At 40.6% G+C, this 20,310-nt stretch overlaps 3 protein-coding genes and 1 long non-coding RNA gene across 5 annotated transcripts; 2 read left to right on the forward strand and 2 right to left on the reverse strand.

The window, feature by feature from the left end:
- Positions 1–140: 140 nt before the first annotated feature.
- Positions 141–4,360, reverse strand: LOC144894545 (uncharacterized). The gene is made up of 3 exons (XR_013625153.1): positions 3,931–4,360; positions 2,885–3,003; positions 141–1,825 (listed from the first exon to the last, which is right to left on the reverse strand). It is a non-coding gene; the product is annotated as an uncharacterized LOC144894545 (long non-coding RNA).
- On the forward strand, positions 1,229–3,330 carry LOC131137832 (transcription factor Ovo-like 2). Its single transcript, XM_078787586.1, has 3 exons — positions 1,229–1,612; positions 1,682–1,853; positions 2,778–3,330. The coding sequence occupies exons 1-3, from the start codon at positions 1,451–1,453 to the stop codon at positions 3,098–3,100; spliced, it is 657 nt and encodes a 218-aa protein (XP_078643712.1). The 5' UTR covers positions 1,229–1,450; the 3' UTR covers positions 3,101–3,330.
- LOC131137829 (glucose-6-phosphate exchanger SLC37A4-like) lies at positions 4,128–13,369 on the forward strand. Its single transcript, XM_058086177.2, has 10 exons — positions 4,128–4,455; positions 5,711–6,066; positions 6,202–6,434; positions 7,983–8,229; positions 8,366–8,521; positions 8,600–8,685; positions 8,766–8,879; positions 10,031–10,096; positions 10,167–10,305; positions 12,774–13,369. The coding sequence occupies exons 2-10, from the start codon at positions 5,919–5,921 to the stop codon at positions 12,935–12,937; spliced, it is 1,353 nt and encodes a 450-aa protein (XP_057942160.2). The 5' UTR covers positions 4,128–4,455; positions 5,711–5,918; the 3' UTR covers positions 12,938–13,369.
- A 1,095-nt stretch (positions 13,370–14,464) lies between these two features.
- Positions 14,465–17,439, reverse strand: hmgn1b (high mobility group nucleosome binding domain 1b). Of its 2 annotated transcripts, none has more exons than XM_058086182.2 (6): positions 17,251–17,439; positions 15,964–15,984; positions 15,834–15,860; positions 15,705–15,746; positions 15,502–15,609; positions 14,465–15,392 (listed from the first exon to the last, which is right to left on the reverse strand). In XM_058086182.2, exons 1-6 carry the CDS (start codon positions 17,266–17,268, stop codon positions 15,345–15,347), a joined length of 264 nt encoding a protein of 87 aa, XP_057942165.1. In that variant the 5' UTR covers positions 17,269–17,439; the 3' UTR covers positions 14,465–15,344. The 2 variants fall into 2 exon arrangements, with proteins under 2 accessions (XP_057942165.1, XP_057942164.1); XM_058086181.2 differs by lacking the exon at positions 17,251–17,439 and adding an exon at positions 16,456–16,657.
- Between the last annotated feature and the right edge of the window lie 2,871 nt (positions 17,440–20,310).

The raw sequence follows: 20,310 nt of genomic DNA on the forward strand, positions 1-20,310 counted from the left end.
GAAACCGTAGTACCCGGAGAAAACCCACGCATGCACGGGGAGAACATGCAAACTCCACACACACAGAGATGGCCGAGGGTGGAATTGAACCCTGGTCTCCTAGCTGTGAGGTCTGCGCGCTAACCACTCGACCACGTGCAGCCCATATTAATAATTAATTATATGTAATAATAATTAATAACCAAATGTATTTGTATTTGTACTTCATAATACATCTTTATTATAGTCCAACATGTTTATATTTATCTTATATTCATTCATATTGTAATACTTTTGTCTGGTTAGGCGGTACTAAAAATAGATTGACTGAAAATAGGTTGACAACTCACATGCATCCATTCATCCATTTTCTGTGCCACTTATCATCGCTAGGGTCTGCTGGGTCTGGTATGCTGGAGCCTACCCCAGCTGTCTTTGGTCGTGAGGTATGACCCTGTACAGACAAACAACCATTCACACTCACATTCATACCCACAGACAAACTCACATGCATGATTCGTTAATAAAAAATACTCCATTCCCTTGGATCAGTGCACTGTCTGCATGTGGACTTTGTAGAATAATGTAAACAAAAAGCAAATGCTTGATTGTTGTATACATCTTAAAATAAACCTCAATGATTACAGAAACTCAAAAAAGGAGGGGGGAAGGAGATGATTTACCTAGCAGTTAAGGTTGTGGTTTCTCTCAGCTCGCTCCTGTTACTCAGACAGTGCCCTGGTCCTTTGTCTGGGACCAGGTTTGGTCTGGGACCAGCATTTGCATACTGAGGGCCACTTGAATGCAAAGTTTCCCAGATTTTCAGTACCTAGCATGCAAAACCTGTAGAGGACCAGTTGGCATGCACACAGAGGGAACACAGGTGCGCTGCAGTCCAAACAAAAAGCACCTAACCACCCACCTCCGGAACTTTCGACATTCCTAAAGAGTGCTGTGATTTTTGATTGGATGTTGTCTGGTGTGGAGTCAAGGTGAAGCTCCAAAACACACCTGAAGTTTGAAGATTTAGTGAAGCAGCGCCTCACAGCTCCGAGTGAAGAACAGACCAACGCTTTCTCCAAGGATGCCAAGGTCGTTCCTTGTAAAAAAGAAACACGGAGTGCTGAGAGGATGGCGATGGAAAGAGTCACAACCAATTGAGTGGGAGCAAAGCGCGACGGCTGGTAAGATTTACACTGCATAGGATATTCTTATGTTGTTGATATTGTCATACAGTCTCTACATACGCTACAGTAGGTCCACACGAATGCTTCTTTTTGACATTCTCCTCCGATTTTGGATCAACATTTGCAATAACACTAACTGTTAGAATTACTAGATTCTTCTCTCTTCAATTACCATTGTTCTTTTGTGACATAATCCAGGTTTAAGCCCTAAGTATGCTAAGAATATTCTTCCTTTTATCCCCATAGTGAGTAATGACCAGCTAGCGTGGAATGTTGATTCCACGATGCTTCAGCCACAATCTATTTTAGCGATTCCCATGACAGTGCCAAGACCTTTGTCCGCATCCGAGGAAATCGTTGCAGACCACATTCACGGCTGGTCCACGAGAACACTGCCGAGCTCCTTCCACCATTTCACTGCACCGCCGCTTGACAGCAAAGCAAAGGTGACTTGAGGACTTTCCTGAAATTGACAGAAAATTTATGAATATTAATGAAACTTTCTTCCTTACCAGCCTGCTTCTGGTAACTTTGTGTGCTCGGTGTGCCACAAGGTGTTTCCTCTGCAGCGCATATTGACTCGTCACATGAAGTGTCACAGCTTGGTAAAGAGACACCCTTGTCCATTTTGTGGCAAAGGATTTAATGATACATTCGACCTGAAGAGACATATGAGAACACACACAGGTGAGGATGTATTGTATGGCGATTGTGTATTGTATGTGATTGAACTCAAATATGATATTTTAAGCTAAAATGATAATTTATTATATTGGTAATATTTAATTCACAAATAATTGCTGTGATAATTAATGTTATGACAGTTTATCCAGAGTCACATTCATGGTAAAGGAAATATACCATATTTTCCGGACTATAAGTCACACTTTTTTTTCATAAGTTGGCTGTTCCTGCCACTTATACTCCAGAGCGACTTATAAATAAAAAAAACTGTTTGTTACATAAACACTGGACACCTTTTCTGTTCATGTTTATTTTTTGTGTAGCTGAATAACCATTGTGTTAGCATATCTTACACCTATTCAGCCTGTTCTCTATTATTTTATTAATGTTAGAACTTGCCTTCCAAGAGGACGTAATGTCTGTTTTAGTCAAGTAGACTTATGTATGTTTTTTTCTACCTAATTATACATGCGACTTATACTCCAGAGCGACTTATAGTCCAGAAAATACGGTAATTGTGGTTCAGATAAATCCAAACAGCTAAGTGATTTGATCTGACAAAACTTAAATAACTTTGATCAAATGTAGAATTTGATCGAATTTGATCATCATTGTAGAATGCAGCTTCTGTTTGGACATTAACACCACACTGCAGTGGTTCAACATACGTCACTTGCTGACCCTTACAACACCAGGTATAGTGTGGATTGCAAGGTTTAAAGTGTGCGTAAAGCGGTTGCGGTTCCAATCCCGCCTCATGCACTGCTACGTCTATATTATACTGTATTATCATTCATAGCAGCGATACCACAGTTCACTGACAGTCTTGTCATGTTTTTGACCTCATAAGATCTCGTGACACCTGTAATGAATACTATACTTCAAAGTACATTGAGGTATTTCAATTACTTCTCTCTCTGGCTGCAGGTATACGCCCCTACAAGTGTGAGCTTTGTGAAAAGGCATTCACACAACGTTGCTCCCTGGAGTCCCACATGAGGAAGATTCACGGCATTCATCAACAGTATGCATACCGACAAAGGCGTTCCAAAATCTTTGTGTGCGAAGATTGCGGTTACACTGCAATTTGCCCCGATGAGTACTTTCTCCATGTAGGACAATGTCACCCTGGAAGTCCCGCCCTCCGTAGGTACTGTCGACATAAAGCGCAAGACAACTGCAGCTTTGCATCTAGTGATGGCAAAGCCACCCCTTATTTGATGTACCCAGCCTCTGCATTTTACATGTAAGGCCTCTTTTTTGTTGTGAGTTTGACTTTTTTGGAAAATAGTAATTAATTGATTAAGCATTATTAAGCATTATGCATGGGAAATATGGTTTTATTTTCTGATTATGCAAGTTTACACTTGTGAATCAATCTTCCATATTCTTGATGGTCTTGCAGTGCATGACTCAGGGTCAAGTCCTTTGATGGCTCTTGGGTCTTTCCTATTGTGTAGGAGAGTTTTGAATGGAACATGTGGATACTTCCAGTCCCATTTTGTTTTCAGTGGTTAACAGGTTGCCTTTGTTGATATTTAAGATAAAACCTATTTATGTCATTGATCCATTTCTAACTTTATAATAAAGAAAAGACAAGTATGTCTCTGTTGCAATCTCTTTCCTGTTTGCCAGGACAACTTCCGCCCTCACTAGCACCGTTTGAAACATCTTTCACTCTATGGAGAGAAAATAGTGACTTTAAAATCTAAGTATTGCCCCCCCATTACAACTATTTTGACTATAATCGCTGCACTCATAGTTGTCCAAGAACTGACCACGCCTCCACCCACAATCCATGACATGGTGCTTCAGGAAAATGCCTCTGTGGTTGTGATGATAGGGACAAGTTTACAAAACCGTCATTCTTTTGGAAAGAGTCTTTAACTTGGAGTAACCAAACCCATCACAAGATTCCATGACTTAATTTTACACTGACGGATACACTGACTCTTTCTCAAGGATGATGTCAATGTTTAAAATGTGTCATGCAAATGGATATGAGCTAACAAAACACCACTACACTCTAAAATATAGTGTAGTATTCTCAGAATCACTTATATATTGCTGTATAACTTACCTGTGATGGACAATTTAACATGAACAAACTAAGAATGAAGTTGTAAATATTTTACTTTTATATGTCTCTCCGATGAAGTTGTGCTTTTTAGCTACAGCATCTCTAACACCACGTGCAACGAATATGCAAATTAGGCAGTGACGTCGGGTAGTGACTTCTAGGACAGCCAATAGCAGTTTTTCTTACTGAGGAGTTGGCAACAGTGGAAGTTTGCCGCCCGTTTGGACTTTCCTAACTAGACATTTGTGTGTTTCGTGGACACATAACGAGTCTGTGGGCGTTAGAATACTTGCTGGTTTTTATGGGATCAAATACGATGACGCTAAATCGTTTTATAGCATTTAATTAATGTCTCTACAAATGTATTCACACCCAGTAGAGGCGAGCTATTTGTCAGTACATTAACACCGCCTAGCAGGATCTGGGCGGTACCGCTTTAACACGCCGTGCGCGCTCCCGCTGACGTCAAACGGCTTGTGACTGACGCTGGTGTTTGGGCCACGACGGTACAGACGTGACTGACAGGTAACCTTCCGTGCGTGGTTTAGTCATTTTGTGGAACATCGGGGCGGCTAGCATCTAGCCACTCCGCCCGCTGCAGCCTTTTCCAAATGGACGTCTTGGTTCGGCTCGTCACGACCCAGTCTGCCCTTTTACTGATATTCCAACTGATGCATTCAAGTGTCGCCGTAATTGCTGAAATGCATGCTCGACTAATCAGGATGTGGACATGCATGCTTGGGAATTGTTCTCATATGTTCTAGTCGTCACTTCAACCCTGCAGTGATTAAAAAAAAGAAAGAAAAAGACAAGAACCGGATCTGTTTTTAACCCCAATGTAAAAACGTGTGCGATACCTGATCTAGTTTCAGCATCTGCTGAGTGTGGTGTCACATTGAGCAGGACCAGCCAGTCAGCTCAAGCACCAAAGTGTGACATTTATGTCACCATGCTGCACTGGGACAGCACAATATAACTTCATATATGCTCATACTCAACTCTTTATGGTGGGACAACACAACCTTGTCCACTGAAGGTCATGTGTATATGAAATTTAAAGGATGCTGGGGGGCCATTTTTTTTTCAAACACAATAATAATAATAATACATTTTATTTGTATAGCGCTTTTCAAAATACTCAAAGACACTTTACAGAAAAATGGAGTTGAATAAAAACAAGTAAACAGTGTAAAAGATACGTTAAAATACAACATTCATTCGTTTATACACAGTTAAAACATGAGTAAAAGCGGGGCGGGGCACAGCAGTCAGGTATAAAAAGTTGGACATTAAAAACAGATTTAAAGAGGGGGGTTTTTAGTTGTTCTTTGAAACGGGGAAGGTCAGGGCAAGCACGTAGTGAATGGGGCAAAGAGTTCCAGAGGGTGGGGGCAGCGATGTAGTAGGCTCTGTTGGTTAAAAATTAAAACAGAAATATAGTTTTGCAGCAGTTACCCACGGCAACTTAAACTCAACTCTGACTGCCCCCCCCGTCAGCACATTGACACCACCACACACAAGCAAGAGTCTTATTTATGTCTTAAAAATGCTTATTTACTTTTATTATGTTGACTATATTAGGTAATATGAAATATAAAGATGACTATAGGGGTGTTACTTCCTGTTTAGAGGGCTCTAAGGATGTTTTCTATGCTGTAACAACGAAAATATTTCTATTTTGCCGAAATTCACTTATCACAGTGAGGTCCAGAACCAATTGACCGTGATGAATTAGGGATTACTGTAGTTTATATTTATGTTTTATTGTTTTTATTTTCAGGCTGGTTCCTCACTCGTTCAATCACCAATGAGCGCCGTTACAAACAAGCACCTGAAGGGGTCCACTTTCAAATGAAGAGTCCAACAACTGCCTCCGATGAAGCTGACAGAGTGACGGGCTAAATGCTAAAGGAGCCCATTACAAGACATCGTTGCAGATCTTTAAAAAAGTTCTCTTTATCGAACGTTTGTATTGATCCAGAGGAACCATGGGGGCCACAGGATACGGCTACTATCGTGGGACGATCTTCTTCTGCATGTTCATCGGCTACATGCTGTATTTCTTCAACAGGAAGACGTTCTCCTTTGTTATGCCCTCGGTGATGGATGAAATTAGGCTGGACAAAGACGACTTGGGTATGGTAATCAAGCTTGTATTTGTGTTGCTATAGTAACTATGTGTGGTGAGGTTCATTGCTGGCGGGAAGTCGGTACGCCTCTGTACCGAACTGAAAAATCTGATTGTCATTATTCTATTCCTTCTGTCTACAGGCCTGATCACAAGCAGCCAGACCATGGCCTACGCCATCAGTAAATTCATCAGCGGTGTCTTGTCAGACCAGATTAGTGCCCGCTGGCTTTTCTCCATCGGCCTTTTTGTGGTTGGAGGCATCAACGTGGTCTTCTCCTGGTCTTCTACTGTGACTATGTTCTCTGTGCTCTGGTTTGTTAATGGCCTGGGACAAGGCTGTGGCTGGCCGCCATGTGGGAAGGTCCTACGTAAGGTAATCCCATTGTGTCTTGCAAGTCGTGCTGTGCAGATTTGCCCTCATTCAGTGTTATTGCCACATCCATATCCATACAGGCACGCTGTGTCTATTGTTTTGAGTTTTTAAACAATTAATTATATTAATATCACACTGCATGGAGTCAGCCATGGCATGTTGGACATTATAGAGTGAAAAAAAGTTATCCTCCCATTCAGTGTGGAAGTGGTATTTTTTGGCTTCTTTGTACTTCTTCCCCACTCCGACTGAAACACTTGTTTGAGTTTAGAATAAGGAAATAAATAAATATAGGAGTGTTATTTTATGTATATGGGGCTCTAATAATGTTAAAAATCTATTTAGAAAGTCTGTTTATTAACATTGCTTTAGTTATGAAGGTAGGAAGCAATTAACTGTGGGAACAGGATGTCTTTACATGTACACTTAAGCAGGGGGACCTTGTGGGTACTGCAGGATGTCAATCCATTCCAGCAAGGTGTGTTACTAATGCTTTTCTTGTGCTCCCAACTCCCTTGACATCATTAACCAATCATCCTTCAGAGCGAGCGCGATTGACTGCTAGGGGATCAAATACTTGTTTCCCTCAAATTCTTTTAACTCTTTTAACTAACTCTTGATTAATGTATCGCCTTTATTTAATGTTATTTATTTTTGCATATACAATAAACCTACGCTACGTTATGTTGTGTATATATTTTTGTAATGGGGTAAACTTCCAATGCCGGCAGGGGTTCAAATACTTGTTTCCCCCACTGTAACTATACGGAGACGCTGTGAGAGTAAGACGCTGCTAAAAAGGTGGGGAATAAATAGGCTTTGGCTCGTCTTCAGCATGTCAAAGGAGATCAGATTACAGGAGATTCTATTAGTAGAACATCCTCAGTAGATCTTTCCTGAGAGAAAAGCAACAACCTTGAACAACACATTCTTTCTTCTCCGAGAGAAACGATCTTTTAATAGGCCTCATCTCTTAACTACGACCTTTGCCACGATGCAAGAGCAGCTGCTCTTCTGCTGACTTAGCGGACCAATGCCATGTTCAGGGTGACTGATCGGGATGGTAATTGATACTCTCGGTAGAAAGACGTTTTGAGGCCTGATTATTATATTTAAGTTTTATGGTGCGTTCATGGACTGCTGAGCAAAGTGCGGAATCTCAAAGCTTGACGAAAAACATTAGCAGTGAAGCATAAAGACATAAGTATGAATGCTGTACACTTTAAATAAAAATACAATTTTATTGAATAAAATTTAAATAAAATTTTATTGAATAAAAATTAAATAACATTTTATTGAATAAAATTTAAATAAAAATGTATTTAATAAAATAAAATGTCACCGATCTGATTTCTGAGGGAAATACAGCCCGTTTTTGGAGGGGAAAAAAAATAAAAATTAAAAAATATATATATTTTGGACCAGAAATGTGCAGGGATCCACCGTATTGACATATACATATACATATACATATACATACTGTACATATATACAGCATGTGACTGCTGCCAAATCGAAATCAGACATATGTGCAATGTGTTTTTGTAGTGGTTTGAGCCGTCCCAGTTTGGAACATGGTGGTCTGTGCTGTCCTGCAGCATGAACCTGGCAGGGAGTCTGGGCCCGATCTTGGTCACGGTGCTCCTGAACTACTATGACTGGAGGACCATCCTAACAATGTCAGGCGTCTTCTGTGCTGCCTTCTCGTTTGTGACCCTGATGTTGGTGAAGAATGAGCCGAAGGATGTGGGCCTGCCCGGTGTTACGGTGGCAGCCAAGAAGGGGGGCAGGGGAAGTGAGTAACATGAATATATTGATGGGTGGGTATGTGGTTTTTGTGGGAACAAAAAACAATGAAAACAGAAATTCTATACTTTCTGCATGTGATGTATGTTTTCATACTGTATGTTATTAACGTGTGTGTTCTTCAGGAGGCAACAGCGAGAGCACCCTGAGCGAGTTCCTGCTCTCGCCTTTCCTCTGGGTGCTGTCTCTGGGCTACCTGGTGGTGTTTGGGGTGAAGACAGCCGCAACTGACTGGGGGCAGCTATTCCTCATGCAGGAGAAGGGCCAGACCGCTCTCATGGGTATGGATTTGAATCATTGTATCGCTTATTTGGGCATATTTTCACTGGATCACGGTGTTAACTTGTGCTTGCTCACAGGCAGTACTTACATGAGTGCCTTGGAGGTGGGCGGCTTCGTGGGCAGCCTTGCTTCCGGCTTCATCTCTGACAGAGCTGTTGCTCGAGTAAGTAGCGGACACGGTCCTGAGATTTTTTTTTTTTTGTATCACTCTTCGTCACAAACATGTTCTGTGACATCCCCCAGCATGGCCTGGGCACACATGGCAACCCTCGCCATGGCCTGCTGATTGTCATGATGGCTGGTATGTACGTCTCCATGTACCTCTTCAGGGTCACCATCACACCTGAAATCCCAAAGGTAACTGCAAAAAAAAAAAGACAAGCCAGCATCACGTATAAGAGCTGTATCTTGTACAAAAATAACTTAAATGGAAGTGGTGTATTTTCTGCAACAAAATGGCCTATTTCTACATAGAAAAAGCACACATAAATAACTAATAGTGATCAGGCAGTTTCAAATCTATTTGTGGTGGGCCGTGACAAATAAATCATGAATGAATGGGAAACACGGTACAGTTTATTGCAGTTAATTGATTTCAGTCTCCACTGCAATAAGTGCATTTCCATAGGATTCAGTATTAACTCTAAAAGCGCTTGGAGAACACAGACCTCCGCCATGCGCCATAGTTCCCCCCCAAAATTACGTTTTAAACCATAAATTAGTCCTGCATTTATTTATCTACATATTTAGATTTCTTGACCATGAAAACATACAATGGTATGTATTGATTTATAATGTGTAATAGTACCAGTGTTTGTATAAGGGCATACATCAGAAATTACTAAAAATGTTAGTATGCTAACATGCTAACATGATAGTGCTAAGATTCGCATTCATTTTCTACCGCTTTTTCCTCACGAGGGTCGCGGGGGTGCTGGAGCCTATCCCAGCTGTCTTCGGGCGAGATACACCCTGGACTGGTCGCCAGCCAATGACAGGGCACATATAGACAAACAACCATTCACACTCACATTCATACCTATGGACAATTTGGAGTCGCCAATTAACCTAGCATGTTTTTGCAATGTGGGAGGAAACCGGAGTACCCGGAGAAAAACCCACAACATGCAAACTCCACACAGAGATGGCCGAGGGTGGAATTGAACCCTGGTCTCCTAGCTGTGAGGTCTGTGCGCTAACCACTAGACCGCCGTGCTGCCTGCTTAACTTCATATTCCGGAAATTTTCCCAAAAAAAATGCCAGTATGTTCATGTTAGCACGATAGCAATGCTTACATGCTACTGTTAGCATGCTAACACCTACCTGTGAAAATGGCTAAAAATGTTACCATGTTAATGTTAGCATGCTAGCAATGCTAACAAGCTAATGTTAACACGCTAGTACCTAGCAACTTAGGAAGGTTTGACTGTATATACGTATGTATATGGACAACACTGTGTATATAAGCAACATAGTAACCAACACTAATGTTTATTACTTACCTCAGGAGGCTCCTCTTTGGGTCCAGGTCCTCCATCCAGTGTCTGTGCTCCTCGGAGTCTCAGAAAGAGAGGTAACATTTTTACAACATATATGGCAAATGGCAAAAACTACAAATCAAAACATCTTCCTGTCTTGTACAGATCTGGATCCTCTTTCTCGGTGCGATGTTCGGATTTTCCTCCTATGGACCGATCGCTCTGTTTGGTGTGATTGCAAGTGAAAGTGCCCCCTCCAACTTCTGCGGAACCTCCCATGCTATCGTGGCTCTCATGGCTAACGGTACAAGCATCAACAAATACAATCATTTTGTCTACAGTGTTTCCCACATGACATGATATCATAATTGGTCACGATGCATTTACATATATTTTTTATGAATGCAGAAGGGCGTCCAGAATTTAAAGGACTCAAGCCAAAAATCAGTACGCGGATCAAAAAGATCTGCTGTGGTGACTCTGTAATCAGAAAAAAGCCGTAAGAAACAAAGAAAAGCAGTAGGAGACAAAAAATGAGTAGAAATATATAAAAACTCGTCAAGCCATAAACAGTATATGTACATACAGTGAAGAAAATAAGTATTTGAACACCCTGCTATTTTGCTATTTCTCCCACTTAGAAATCATGGAGGGGTCTGAAATTTTCATCGTAGGTGCATGTCCACTGTGAGAGAGATAAACTAAAAAGAAAAATCCAGAAATCACAATGCATGATTTTTTAACAATTTATTTGTGTGATACAGCTGCTAATAAGTATTTGAACACCTGAGAAAATGAATGTTAATATTTGGTACAGTAGCCTTTGTTTGCTATTACAGAGGTCAAACGTTTCCTGTAGTTTTTCACCAGGTTTGCACACACTGCAGGAGGGATCTTGGCCCACTCCTCCACACAGATCTTCTCTAGATCAGTCAGGTTTCTGGGCTGTCGCTGAGAAACACGGAGTTTGAGCTCCCTCCAAAGATTTTCGATTGGGTTCAGGTCTGGAGACTGGCTGGGCCATGCTAGAACCTTGATATGCTTCTTACGGAGCCACTCCTTGGTTTTCCTGGCTGTGTGCTTCGGGTCGTTGTCGTGTTGGAAGACCCAGCCACGACCCATCTTCAATGCTCTGACAGAGGGAAGGAGGTTGTTCCCCAAAATCTCACAATACACGGCCCCAGTCATCCTCTCTTTAATGCAGTGCACTCGTCCTGTCCCATGTGCAGAAAAACACCCCCAAAGCATGATGCTACCACCCCCATGCTTCACAGTAGGGATGGTGTTCTTCGGATTGTACTCTTCATTCTTCTTCCTCCAAACACGCTTATTGGAATTATGACCAAAAAGTTCTATTTTGGTCTCATCTGACCATAAAACTTTCTCCCATGACTCCTCTGTATCATCCAAATGGTCATATGCAAACTTAAGACGGGCCTTGACATGTGCTGGTTTAAGCAGGGGAACCTTTCGTGCCATGCATGATTTCACATCATGACGTCTTAGTGTATTACCTACAGTAACCTTGGAAACGGTGGTCCCAGCTCTTTTCAGGTCATTGACCAAGTCCTGTCGTGTAGTTCTGGGCTGATTCCTCACCTTTCTTAGAATCATTGAGACCCCACGAGGTGATATCTTGCATGGGGCTCCACTCCGATTGAGATTGACCGTCATGTTTAGCTTCTTCCATTTTCTAATGATAGCTCCAACAGTGGACCTTTTTTCACCAAGCTGCTTGGTAATTGCTCCGTAGCCCTTTCCAGCCTTGTGGAGGTGTACAATTTTGTCTCTGGTGTCTTTGGACAGCTCTTTGGTCTTCGCCATGTTACAAGTTAAAGTCTTACTGATTGTATGGGGTGGACAGGTGTCTTTATGCAGCTAACGACCTCAAACAGGTGCATCTGATTCAGGATGATACATGGAGTGCAGGTGGACTTCTAATGGGCAGACTAACAGGTCTTTCAGGGTCAGAATTCTAGATGATACACAGGTGTTCAAATACTTATTTGCAGCTGTATCACACAAATAAATTGTTAAAAAATCATGCATTGTGATTTCTGGATTTTTCTTTTTAGTTTATCTCTCTCACAGTGGACATGCACCTACGATGAAAATTTCAGACCCCTCCATGATTTCTAAGTGGGAGAAATAGCAAAATAGCAGGGTGTTCAAATACTTATTTTCTTCACTGTAACAGTCTGACTCACAGTGTCAACTCAACACACAGCATATTAACACTCAAAAGGTATACTTCTGAAATATGCAAAAATGTACCAATACAAGTTTAAAATGAAAAAAAACTTACGTTTTTCCATAATGCATTCATAAGGGTGCTGCAATGACGTCAGCCTCCCTCTGAGCCTTGTGGCTCTCTCTGGTGGACAGAAGCAACATTGCAGCACCATCCACTATTTTCTATGCCGCTTGTCCTCCAATGAAATGCTTTGCTCAAACAAAATGGAAACTTTACAATGTTTTTTTTTCCCCATTATATTGTATGTATTAATAAAACGACAAGACATATGCCATTTTGTAACCTGAAAAATTTTGGTATAAATTTTCTACACTAACCAAAAACACACTTAATGTCGCAGACTCTAACCAAGGTTCCGCTGTACAAGGTAATAGAAAGACTCCAAACATGTGCATATAGTATGAATAAATTCAGTCCCATTATAATGTGTTTATGAGCAAGGGCCGCCACAGATAAACAAATGCATGGGAAACACTGGTCTTTGTCATATGACTGACCCAGCTCTCTTTTCATTCCAGTGGGGGCTTTTGTAGCAGGCCTTCCCTTCAGCACTATTGCCAAACAACACAGCTGGGACATGGCGTTCTGGGTCGCCGAGGTCTTCATGGCCGTCACCACCGTATTGTTCTTCCTCGTTCGCAACATGCGCACCAGGATGGGAAGAAGGGAGAAGATGGACTAATGTACACTCTTGTCAGCCTGGATGATTGTATCAACGGTGCTGCCTACCTAATATTAATGCACATTACCGCCACACAAATCCACATCGAACTCAGGGTCAATTTGTTCAATTCCTTAAAATGTTCACCTCTTGCACCATATGGACAAAAAATTGATTTTGTAAGTTTACTCCCTTACGCAGATAGTAGTATATAAGTAACCAGTATTTGATCACAATGCACACGACGGCTTGGTGCATGTGTCCCAATACTTCTGTCCCTATATCTTTAGATATTTTCTTACTTCCTATTAAGTTACACACAAACACAGTGTACTCTGTCTAGTTTGATACTTCCACAGACTTCGAAAAGCAGTACTTGTCAAAATGCCAAATAAATGCTGGATGCCAAAATAAAATAAACTACAAAAGCACAGGACCCCCCACCCCCATTATTGTCATTTACATGGGTTTGAATGACATAAACCCTTGCATGCTAACAACTTGCCTACTAGCGCTACGTGCGTATATAAGTGCCTACCTCTGAAAATGCTATAATTGTTAGCATGCTAACATAAGTTAGCATTTTAACACCTAGCATGATAGAGCTAAGTGTTTGCTTAAGTTAAATTCCATGAAAAGCTTGTATGAGCATGCTAGGAATGTGAACCTGGTAATGTTAGCATGCTAACACACGGCAAGATAGTGCGACATGTTCATATGAGTGTCTACCCATGTAAACGGCTAATTATATGCCAATATGAGCATAGTAGAAATGTTAGCATGCTAACATTAGCATACTAACATACACACACTGTATATAATACATATCACGACTTTTAAAAAGTAATATTTAAAGTGTATGCTACTAAAATGACATTTTTCCATAGCGTATATCATCATAATTTCATATTATTTAAGATAAGGCAATCATCAAACCCTTATTTGAAGCGTGGCTGTGGTACATTTAAAAAATGGTTCAAAATAGCATAAATAGATAGATTTTACAAGAATAAAGTCAAAATATTAAGAGAAAAAATAATTGAAGTAATCGAAGGAGAAAAGCATTTAATTTTATGAGAACAACCAAATATGAGGGAAAATAGCATTTCAGTAGCATAAAGTTGAAATATTAAAAAAAAGTTATTTTTTTAACGTGGTAATATATATAGTAAAAAAAGTTGTAATTTTTGGAACATTGTTGGGTAATAAGACAAAAATAAAGTCATAGTAACTTAAATTTTAACAACAAAGTTGTAATATTTGGAGGTTCTACGTATGGCCCTCAGTAGAGGTTTGCACACCTCTGCTGTATAGTGCTGCACATAACAAATCAGGGGTTCACACTAACTGCCATTGTAGTCCACGATTCATGCCGCCCATCCCCTTCCAGCCTCGCACGCCAGGGTGAGAAAAATTAAGCAAAAAAATTGTGACCAACATATTTTTTGCGGAACTTCTACACTATCATTTGTATGTGTAACCCATCATTTCACTGACAACTACTATTTAATCTTGATAATTAACTTCCTTCTCCAAAGAAAAACAGCATTACAACTACCAACTGAGCTTTATTGGTCCATTGATAACAATCATTACACAATTACATCTATAAACAAATAAAAATAAACTGCACACTTGCACTGACAGCTAAACCTCGTGAGTATTGCTACTGCTGGTATGCATTTGACATGTCAAATAAATGTACAGTTTGTCTGCTGGCATTTAAGAGACTACTTTTGTTTTGATGTTACTATTACTAGAGTTAGGCTAAAAAATAATAATAATAAACCCAAACAAAAACAAATTCCATGTTTGCCATTCGTACAATGTACCATTACACACTGCATACAGAGAAGTCGAAAACCCTTTTCACAGCGGCTATACAAATTTACTGGGACACAACCAACACACAAGATACACCGTTTGGATCGGGAGAGCTCCACTACTTGGGATTTTAGATTTATTGATCCAATTTCATGAGAAAAACTGCATGATTACAAGAGTTAACATGGAGGACAAAGCCTGCAAACATTCTAAAACACTGTTCGTCTTTATAAACAACAAAACACCCCCCCACCCTTCCCTCCCACCCCAGCACAGATTACATACTGTCCCTTTAAAGCATATGGAATGTAATCCATGCAGGTAAACTCATTCCGTTGTCAACCCAGCTCCTGTGAACTTGCTTGTGTTGACACCGTAACCTGTCCCGCCCCCCACCCCTTTCACATTTAAAACAACCCACCCCTGTGAAGAATTTCTCCCATCTCCAAATTGACTTTTTTTTGTTTTTCTTAAAAAAAAAGTGTGTCTACAATCAAACTACTAAAAAACCTGTGTTTAGAAAATAGTTGATAAAAATATTCCCCTGAATTGTACAAGAAAAGAGGTACAGGGAGCACTGGTAAAAGATGCGCTATGAGAGATGTTATTCTGCTGCGTCATCTTTGTCCCCCGCCGTGTCCGTGGCTGGCGCCTGGAACGCACACAGGCACGAATTTCAGTGTCAAGACCGCGCTTACCCGTGAGGATTACGCTTGTGCTGCAAAATGACATATGACGTACGACGACGGCGCGACACTGACCTCTTCCTCAGCTTTGGTTTCGCCATTCTCTGCGGGGGCGTCGGTCTCCTTCTCCTCGGGCTTGCTCTTCTCCACCTCCTTGGCTTTCTTAGGCTTGGCGGGTGCTTTCTGTGATGACGCAAGATTGTTAAGTCTGGTTAACCAGTCCGATCCCCCCCCCAAGCGCCATCCATGTTTTTATCATGCAACCAAACAGGTCTCACCTTTGTCTTGGCTTTGGACTCTTCCTTTGCGGGTGTTGTTTTCTGTAAGAAAGCGTTTTTAAATATTAGAAAACAGGAACAAGTCAACAATACTTACTGTATAACAGATCTAGAAAATGGCATACTTACTATCAACCGGAGAGATCTCCTCTTGGGCTGCAGAGTGAAAAGTGACAGTCTGATTACTTTTCATGTTGACTTCTTGAGCTTCTACTGACCCCTAGTGGGCCAATATATTACCTAATATTTGTATCCTTACCTCAGGTGCATCTGACGCTTCCTGTGGGGAAAAAAACAAAGAAAATCCAATTGAAATATGTGTAACATCCTAAGCAACTAGTTCCACAATAATAAGTTACCGGGTAGCTACATTTCCTGTTTGGAGGGGAGTCCCAATTGTTATACTTCCGGGCTTAAGTACGCTAATATTGGACATTTAACACTTTTTATCGTCGCTATGTTGAGATAGAGTATGGACTGACGAATGTTTGCAGTTCAAATTGAGAATAAGTGGAAGCGGATAAATGGCGCAATCGTCATTTCCGGTAAGTGCGCGAGGCCAGTAATGGATTTGGGACAGCACGGCAAAATTACTGTACGCAGAGTACAGAAGCGAGTATTTAAGTGTTTAAACAAACGGCGTAAAATGTTCTATTCTTGTTGGGGCGACATTCGGCAGGACCTCAGGTGTAACACAACCATACAAACAAAATGGAACCACGGTGACCCGCTGCTGGTCGCTGGAGCTTACCGACTGTAAAGCTCGTGAAATAGGGGGCGGGCTCCTCCTACTCCTCGACGCCATTCTTTCGTCGCTAATAAATGGGATGGACGTCGAAGGGTGAAAACCAAAGTGTTCCCGCCGTGAATTTGAAAAAGCTTCCCGGCGACGAGAAGCCCCAGCAACACGATACGGTGACGGAAGCTCGCCATTACATAACCTTCTTTCTTCCCCGACGACCACCGTCCAAACAGCTGCGTCTTCACCTCGGCTAATGGCGGCCGCGCGCGCGAACAATGGCGTTAATATGAACCAAAACTGACAAATAAAACATTTTACCCACGGCGGCGAGCCCAACAAGCACAAGTAACCAGACCAAACCACTAAACGACGAGTGAATTAAGCGTTAAAATTCCGGCCGAAGTGAAACTTCATTATCCCGCATAACGTACAATCAATGTGCCGCTAACTTTCTCTGCAAAAAAGTCGTCATGCACTGCAACACGCACTGTATGTATTTTATTTATATAAATACCTTCTAATAAGCAATAATAGTGACGAAATCCCTTGAAAGGATGATTATCACCGCAGAGCGATAAGAGCAACAATCACCTCCCTTCGGCAATCAAATCAAGACAAGCATACAAACAAGTGATTTTTTTTAAAAAACATTAAATCAAGACAAGGATAGAAACAAGTTATTTCTTTGTTTTACATGTGCACAAAACAAAGCTAATGAGTAGCAACAAAACAATGTATACATACAGCAGCTGTGGGTTAGAAACGCTGTATTACTTAATGCATGAAATATCTCGGTTTACTCACTTTGCTCCTTCTAGGCATGGTTGATTTGTGAGTGTTGTTTGTGGAAAAGGAAGGAAAAAAACAGGTACGTGTACGCGAATAGAGGAGAACGATATAGCGGTATAGTGAGGATAAAGCGGTACTAGTACAGTCTAATAGAGGGCAGCCACACGATAATGTTCCATTGGAAGAAAACTAGCTGAAACCGGATTGGATTCTCCCCCTCCCTCCTTATTCAAATCTTATAGTTCCTGCATGATTGACGAGAGAAGTCCCGCCTTCGCCGTCAGCTCATTGGGTAAAATGTCGCCCAGTGACAAGATTTCAAATCTGCAGTCTTTCCTGTGTGGATATCCCTTACGTCAATCAAGTAATTCGCCGAGGTAGTTGTGTTTCTGTGCGCCCATCTGGTTTGGAAAAGGCGAAAATGTCAACAAGTCCTCTCTGAACGTTTATTTTGCCGACTATTTCCTCGACATAATACTTTTTTCTGAGATGTTTGAATGCTTTTTTTTACTTAACTGGTGTGTGCGTGTGTATTGGTTGTGGATTTAAAGGGGTGTGTACTCTCCCAGCTAAGTCTTTTGTATTAAAGCTCGGGAAAATGGCGACAGGATAATTGTGGTCGCTACTCCATTGTGTTGTGTGCACTCCTAACATGACTTCAGCGTCATTCTGCTTGTATCAAAACACACCCGCATTTGCAATGGAAGCTTCTACCTGCAGCCTGGTGAATAACAACTACAAAAGAATGTGCTTCTAAATCCTTCAATGTACAAAAAATACACACCTGTAGTCTTAATAAAAATACTGTAAAAATAATTTCAGATATAAGGGTATGATGTTTTAAAATGATTATGTATGCCTGTCACCTTAGTATAATTAAATATTGGGCCTCAATATGCAAAATATGCAATATCACATATCAAATATTGATATTAAGATATGTTGTGGCCGATACCTTACATTTTGGTATCAGTTTCAGCAAAAAATACAACAATATAATATATTTCAACAACAAAACACACACAAATATTGGAGAACTGAAAAATATGCCATTTAAATGGATACTATCGCTGGATTCCAGGATATTTGCCATTCAGCATTGTCAACATGGTAACAAACATTTTGGATTGGAAAAAAAAATAAAATTTTACATTTCAGAGGAAAAAGTTGTAAATTTACGATAAAATTGGAAATTTTAGAAAATTTTTTTACGAGAAAAGAAGTCATAAAATCATGATAATAAAGTCGTAAATGTATGTGGAAGTCATAATATTACAACATGTTGCAACAGACAATTCTACAATTGCAACAACAATTCTAACATTTAAGTCTATATTGTATCTTCTTTATGTCAGATATGTCTTATTTTCTGTTATAGTGTCTACTATAATGGGTGATACGAGTGCAATTGGTTGTTATTTAATGTCTGGAGTGCTCTATTAATAAAAAAAATACTGTATTTAGACGGTTGTAAACAAGTTTTCTCTGCTCCTACTACAAAAATGTGCCGTTTAAGGAATGCTACTTCACTAAAAATCACTTGTTACGGTGGGGTCGAGAACAAAATTAACCACGATAAATAAGGAATTGCTGAGCACTCGCCGTCGTTAAGAACGATACGTTCTTTCAAGTCGTAACCCCGCAACTCACAGATGGATTGCAGTCCTGTGGGATACACCGCTTCATTAAATATAAAAAGAAGAGGGAATACTTCACAACCTTATAAATATTGTATAGGTTACACAGAAAAAGTATGTGGTATTGCACATTAAGGGTAGTATTGTGTAAGCAGGTTAATTGAACACCACACTGGAGCTAATAAAGGCCACTACAACCGTTGTTTACTCCAACACTTCCTGGTGTGGCAGGAAGTTGAAAGGTCAGACAAAAAGTATATTGCAGAGAGGACAAGGAAGATAATGGAAGGGGTGGTGGTTGGTAATGAAGGAGGAGGAGCAGGGGGAGGGGAGGTCTCAGATAACACCGCCCTTGTTGTGGCGCTTCCATCGCCATCACAGCTGGTGCCATTTGCTGTCCTTTCCCGCCTTTTTCCTTCTCTGCCAGCAGGGACGAGAGTGCAGACCGCAGCTGCCCATTCTGTCCAATTTTATTTTTTTTTTATATGTGGAACTGCAAATACTAATATAACATGTACTTTATACTAAAGTAAAACGTATGCAAGTCCGAATAAAATGAAAATGGCCGACTTCCTGTTGCTTTTTGAACATGGGTCCATGAGACTTTTTTGTGCGTCCTATAATGTGTGATGTCTCCACCAAAAATCACGATGATCCGTGCAACAGGTGGCGAGGGATAATTAATATTAATATTAATTAAATAAAAGTTTTCAACCACATGCGACCTTCTGCAGGTAAATTATGACCCTTTGATGGTCAATGGTGAGGCCTGACCATTCGCCGCTATTGCCACGCCCACCACGTGGGTTTTTCCTGCGTCATGGTCTATCAATAGGAATCATCACAAACTCTTTTCCTGCCAGAAAAAAAGCTAATGTACATCACAAACTTTATCCTAATATCTGGCTATTTCAGCTAATGCTGTGTCATTTTTATTAGCTAGTAATACTGCTATAAAAGTTGTACACTGACTACTCTAAAGTACAGTGGATTCACACATCTTTGCAGTTAATCATTCACGGCCCCGCATATTTGCTGATTTTTATTTTTATTTTTTTTTAAATAGGCAGTTTTCCACAGAAAAACACCTCAGAGTGGATAAAAATGTAGAAATATGTACTTATAGGTTATCACATGGTTTGTCTGGTATCAGGCCAGGTATCATGCCCCCAAGTGTCAGGCTGATACTGGCACGTGGGGGCATGATACTGGACCTGATACCAGACAAACCATGTGATGATCTTATTATCACGTACTATTTTATCAAAAGACCATTTTGTTTCCAGAAAATGTTCAGTTTATTACATGTATTATATCTAAACAGTGTAAACACAATAATTGCAAAAATATTTCAACAATAATATTTTATCAACAGTCTTATCTTATCAATGTCTGACAATTAAAGTTCCATTAATCAAGTTTGGGCAGCAAAAGAAAC

Source organism: Doryrhamphus excisus, linkage group LG21 (assembly GCF_037039965.1).
Source record: "Doryrhamphus excisus strain RoL-2023G ecotype Guam linkage group LG21, RoL_Dexc_Guam_v1.1, whole genome shotgun sequence".
Classification (NCBI taxonomy): domain Eukaryota; kingdom Metazoa; phylum Chordata; class Actinopteri; order Syngnathiformes; family Syngnathidae; genus Doryrhamphus; species Doryrhamphus excisus.